General features: G+C 49.5%; 1 protein-coding gene across 3 annotated transcripts in view; it reads left to right on the plus strand.

The window, feature by feature from the left end:
* The window catches only part of LOC144143596 (uncharacterized), a 108,664-nt gene extending 103,411 nt beyond the window's left edge, over positions 1-5,253 (plus strand). For all 3 annotated transcript variants that reach the window (XM_077675415.1, XM_077675416.1, XM_077675417.1), the window contains 2 exons: positions 2,823-3,797; positions 5,059-5,253. In XM_077675415.1, coding sequence (XP_077531541.1) covers positions 2,823-3,797; positions 5,059-5,118 — 1,035 coding nt within the window. In that variant the 3' untranslated portion in view covers positions 5,119-5,253. The remainder of the gene's footprint in view (positions 1-2,822; positions 3,798-5,058) is intronic.
* The last annotated feature ends 747 nt before the right edge of the window (positions 5,254-6,000 follow it).

The following is a 6,000-nucleotide window of genomic DNA, read 5'->3' on the forward strand; positions in this document are numbered from 1 at the left end:
GTATGTATGGCTCCCGTTTAAAGCAAATGTTATATCACGGTGCTCTCAAGCGATATTACTAACTCGGCTTCTGTCAATTCCTTACTGCTTAACTTTGCGCCTCAAGAGAACAGTTAATTCTTCGTTGCACCCTTTCGACACCGAGGACCCGTTTAACGTGCGTCCTGTCGTGTAGTGCCATCTTGTCATGATCATTAGCACAGCTAGCGGAAGCGACGGCCTTCGAGCACAGCAATGGCAGAGATCACGCGCGGTTTCTTTTTTTCCGCGCTATGTATAACTTCACAGGGCGAGCGCGCTTCCTGGCCAGGCGGGCGCCAGCGCAGGGCTGTTAATCCCCCTGCCAGCTGCTATTTGGGTCCGGCTGTCACAGGACGCGTCTCCGGGCGTGAAACGTTCTGTTCATGTGTCCTCTAAAGAAATACCGGCACTAATCAATCGGCTTTAAACGGTTGACGTACCCTACCACATGAAATGCCGGTTTTTCCTTATCAAAGCGTCCGCACCTCTAATAACGTTAGGAAAAAGATGGTCGTGGGCGTGGTCTTCTGCGTGTTCATAAACTTTAAGTAACACGCTTGAAATGGGCGAGTTGGTACATTATGCTTTATAACTACTGTTTTTATTTTGCGCCGTATTAACTGTCAAGGATCATAATCGTAACTCGACAGCGTGGGTGAACTCTCCGGAGGCAAGAACGACGTAAAAAACGGTAGTCATTGTCCAAATTTTCTAGGCCAAGCCCGATTGAGCAGACCGCTAAGAATTTAATGGAGGCTTACTTCCCTAGCACTGCTGAAACATTTTATGCCGGAAAGCTAGAGAACACCTTTCTTTTCTGTCATAAATTTCGTCGCATTTGAAGGTAACGCTTCATCTTTAAATTCTTTGTGCTCGAGAAGGCTTACGATTGGCCTAGAAAATTTTGCCAAAGGGTGTATATGTTTCGAACACTCGCGCGCAAGTTTCACAAACGCACGACCGCAAATTGCAGTGCACGGAACACTTTTGCAGGACAGTGGTTCTTTGAAATGTTCCCAGTAGCACTCGGTTTCATCTATCAATCGGTGCCCCTGAATTCCAAAGCAGTTCTACTGGAATTTTGCCTGCGTTATTTCATCTCGAAGCCTTTACCATCAACGGCTTCGTTCCCTTCGATAACGTTTCCGTGACGCGTTGTGGGGCGTCCGCTGCTTCTCTCGTCCGCGTAGCGGAGGCCCGTCCGCCTCTTCTCGTGACGTCATCACTGCTTGGCTCCCAGCCTGCTGCGCGGCTCGCGCGCGCAAACCGTAAACATCGCAGCCGGTGCGCGCCGCTTTCCCGCCTCCGCGCCGGCGTGCTTCAGGATTACCGCAAAACCTCGTGCCCCTCGCCGCACGTGACGCCGCAGTTGCTCGCGCGCGCTGTCGAAATGCCGGCCGCTTCTGGGCCCTGCGCACTTCGTTTCCTGTTCTGACGGGGACGCCCTTGCAAGTCGTTTTAATTTTGGCATGCGGCAGTGTCTTGGAGTCGCTGTTGCAGTGTCGCACTCGCTGTGCTGCGCCCCCGCTCCCCGCAAAAAAACTCCAAGAGCATTTTTTTTTTGCATTGCACATTTAAGAGTCCAGGGAAATTTTTATACGGTGGGTACTTGGCCACTCGTCAAGGATTTTTTTTTGCGTCCTTCCCACATTCAGCAGACGTGCATTTCTCAACAAGCCATCTATTTCTGCAGTTATCCTTGTAGGAACCCTGGAAGCGCCTGGTTCTTGTTTGCTAAACATATTGATCTACATTTCTGCATTACGTTCAGCACAGTTATCATTTCCCTAAAAGTTGTCTTTATTGTGCCGTATGCAATACGTCCAGAGATGTATTTCAGCATGCCCAAATGGAATGCCCCCTCATCCAGTTTAATTCCACTTCGTTCCCCGTGTCTTATGCCGCACTGGGCCCAGTTGTCGCATGCACACAATCTTACTTGCACAAAGCCTTGCCTTTATATTAGGAACACGCGCTAGCATGGCTAATACCATGCGACCGTGTCTACATTATGACATGTCCAAGCACCACGGATGTCTTTGGAACGTCCGAAAAACCGCCGAACATCCAATGCCAGGTTTTGACTGCCAGTGTGCGTCAATGTCTGGATGTGAATTTGCGGACGTACTGTGGAGATCCAGCAACGAATGTACAAAGGATATAAATTTTCGTTTGCCCGACGACATCCGCCCGTGGAAGCGGTTACCGCGAAGCATCAAATAACGGCAGAAACTGAGTACAAGCAAAAATGAAAAGGCTACTGTACTTCAATTAAAATTTGTGCATCAATACCCTTTCTTGTATATTGCAAGTTTCGTATGTTACTACTGTTAAGCCTATTTTTCTGCAACTTGAAGCACCTCTCACTCCAACGATATTTTGGGGGAAGAGTACGTGGGAATTGAAATCCGCTAACAGAACGTGTTAAGCAAGTGTAAAATGTTCGTAAATGCATTGGTATTCCTCGGTGTAGTATTCGTTGAACATATCCTTCTAATTAATACATCTGATTCTGTGAATTCATGAACATTCGTTATACATGCGATTTCGGTCGTCCGTGAGACGTCCAGTGGTCCACGTGTGTGTGTGTGTGTGTGTGTGTGTGTGTGTGTGTGTGTGTGTGTGTGTGTGTGTCTTCTCACTGCCGTGCAGAGGTAAGAATGTCGAGGATTACGTGGCATTTGGAGCAATCTAGGACACCTTTTACTGTAGCAAATAACTGAATGTGCCAAGTACTCGGGCCTTTTCAGTGCACATACCTTGTTACTAATGCGCCTTTTTTCTTTCTATTCCTTCTCTAGGACATCGAAGTTCCTGCGGAAAAGGTCGATGTTCCCAAGGAGGTCACGTCCAACGGCACCGCTGAGAAATTAAAAGACGAGGTCAGTGCGGAAGCAAAGTCTGCTGTTCCAAATGGTACAGCTGAACCTGTAGCCGAGAAGCCAGCTGAGCCAGTCGCCGTCCCTCCTGAAAAGCCAGCGGAAGAAGTCAAGCCAGCAGAACCCGAAGCACCTGTAGTTGATGCAAAGCCCGCAGAAGTTCCAGAGCCAGCCGCACCCGTAGCGGCACCTGCAGCGCCGACTGAGGATGTCAAACCTGCCGCTGTGCTTACGGAAGCCCTGCCAGCGGAAGAAGTCAAGCCCGCTGAGGATGTTCAGCCAGCTGCTGTGCTGACTGAGGCCAAGCCGGCCGAGGTTCCTGCCCAACCAATTGAAGAAGCCAAGCCAGTTGAGGAGCCGCAGCCAGTCCACGAGCCTACAACTGAAGAGAAGCCTGCTGAAGAACCTGCAAAGCCAGCCGAGGCACCAGAGCCAGCAGCCCCCACCACAGAGGCCCCCGCCGCACCTGCTGAGCAGCCACCAGCCACGACTGCTGATGCCGTGACATCGCCCCTCGTAGGCGCAGGATACCTCGAACCCCAGCCAACTGAATTTGTGCCCGAAGACGCCGCGGCCGCTGAGCAGCCTGCCGCAGCGTCGCCTGCTGCTGAATCTCCCGCTGCACCAGCTCATGTGCCAGAAACCACAGACCTTGACCTTCCACCTGTCACAGAACTGCCCGCTGAGCAGCCTGCTCAGTCTCCAGAGGTTCCAGCTGCACCTGCTGTGGAATCTACTCCGGAGGCTCCTGCTGCCTCTTCTCCATCTGAAGAGCCTGCAAAGACCGAGAAAGAACCGGAGGTCGCTTCCCCTGTGGCTACGGAGGACACCGCTGTGGCCGAACCTGCGGCACCTGCTCCTCAGACCTGTCCCACGGAATCCAGGCCTGAAGAAGCTGTAAGTGGTGGTTCTGTTCAATTTTCTACCAGAAACCTGCTTTTGCTGATAAATCAGTAGCAGCAGTAGGCCTTTTTAATTCCTTGAAGTTAGCTATTTTGCTTCAGCACTTCCGTGCTCAAAGCTTTGTGCAAACAATACATGCGGTTAGGGATGTTGCTACTAACTGTTGCATTTTTTGCATAAACCGCCATGGCTCACTGCGACCACTGCTTTGCTACTTTACCTAGTTATCCTACCCACTGCAACTCTTGACTACTCAACCTGGCTTACTTGTCAAATTTAAATTAGGTATCCTTTCGCTTCCTTTCTCCTCTAATGAATACTCCCTAAAATGCGTGAACCTTCTGCAAACCTCGTTGGGTGATTTCTTAACCCAATTTGAAATTTTTAATCAACCAAAAAAATCTGCTAGCACTATTTGGTGTTGTCACTTTGAGCTGTCACAACAGAATAGGAGGAACCATCAGCTCTAACGTTGCCTCTTTCAGCATTTGATGTCAACATCTCCATGAAATGGTGTCCACGATGGTGATTAACCTTTTGTTTTAGCCCTTCCCGCACTAAATATGCTCATCTGTTACATTGAGCAGTCTATAAGCGTCATTTTAACATGACCACAGTGCGTTGGGATGCTTTACTTTCAAACACATTTCAGCGGTGTATTGCTGCTTGGTCTCCAACCATTCCCTACAAGTTGGCTGATGGATAACGTGCACGGGAGTAAAATGTAACTCTTGCTAGATATTATCTTAAACTGGAAAGTCATTAACTGCAGTCTCTCTACAATAGTAAGCCATGGTGATGCAATGTTCCTTCACTGGTCACTGTCTTTGAAGGATATCTTAAACCATTCCAAGGTTTGCTACTGGTAGCCGTAGTGAATTTTCTTTCTTCTAATGCCTTCCAACACCTCATTGTTATGGCTGTAGGAGTCTCCAAATGTTAAATCCACAATTTTCTATATGGATGTGCTCCCTAGTGTGCGGCCATGAGAGTGGTCTTTTTGTGGTCTGTGAAGTGCCAAAATTAGTCTGACAGACTGGACCCGCCATGACTTGGGTGCCACACCTGTCCTATGCTTCAGTAGCATCTGCGGCTGTTTGTCACCAAATCAACTATTCACCAACTGTACTTGTGCCTGCAACTAGGTCCTATTCCTGTGCTCCCAAAGCAGTACCAACATCTCTAGCATTGTCTACATCTACGTACTTTGTCTTGCCTTTTTTTACATTTGACTTTACATTTGACTTTCCCACAGGTCGCCGCCGAAGTCAAAACTGAGAGCCCCACGGCAGAGGCCCCCAAGGTGGAGGAGTGAAGACGATCTTGTCATCCCCGCACACAACCCTGGGCTGCGGGCCGGCTGCGCTGTGACTCGCATACTCCAATCATGCTCTTGGGGAGGGATGAGACTCTGGGGATGGGGAGGGTTTGAGCACGGCAGGCAGTGGTTCGCTACAAGTGTTAAACTTCGATGAGCACCTTCAGGCATGGTCATGCTCCAGCATACGAAGAGGACTTCGCGTCGGCCGCGTGCACATTGTGGAAGAACTCCGCTGTGAACGCTGTACACAAGACATGGCATTTTAAGGAGGTCGTGACACATGGGTCATGGCGGGCAAAGGCTGTAGCATTGTGTTAAGCTTGCCTTCCTATACAAAAGCTGTGTGAAGAGCACTTGCCCGCGACTCTTTTCCTGTGTGCACTTCCGTTCAGGTTTCAGTTGCCTCTAACGTATTTCCTTAGTTTACTCGGTGTTGTGCAACATTTATGCACACGGTAGTTAAGGTCGAGACGAATCCCACCTTCGGGTGGTGGGCTGTGCTTGAAGGGGAATCTGTTTGCGTGCCAAAACTACTTCCCAGCAGTCAGTTTGATATGGTTGCACAGAAGCTACCAACTTGGCAACACTCAGCCACTTGAAGCACAGTTTGTGTCATTGCTATTCGCATTGTTTCCTCTTCATACTTGCTTGGAGTTCGGCGTGCCTATGCGGATTCTGTGCCATGGTATCAGTGCTCCCGTTCTGGTTCACTTTTGTCTGTAATTTACGTATAACTGCACGTTTGTACATTGTTTAGCCACCCAGGTAAGGCCAGAGTCGTTGCACATTGGCGCTTCTCTTGCTGCCGCTACGTGTACCCTTGCACCACCTGGTCTGTGTACATGATCAAAAGCTGCGGTTCCATCGGCTTTTTTA

This window comes from Haemaphysalis longicornis, unplaced genomic scaffold (assembly GCF_048455015.1).
Source record: "Haemaphysalis longicornis isolate Haplotype H1 unplaced genomic scaffold, Haemaphysalis longicornis Haplotype H1 scaffold_6, whole genome shotgun sequence".
NCBI lineage: Eukaryota > Metazoa > Arthropoda > Arachnida > Ixodida > Ixodidae > Haemaphysalis > Haemaphysalis longicornis.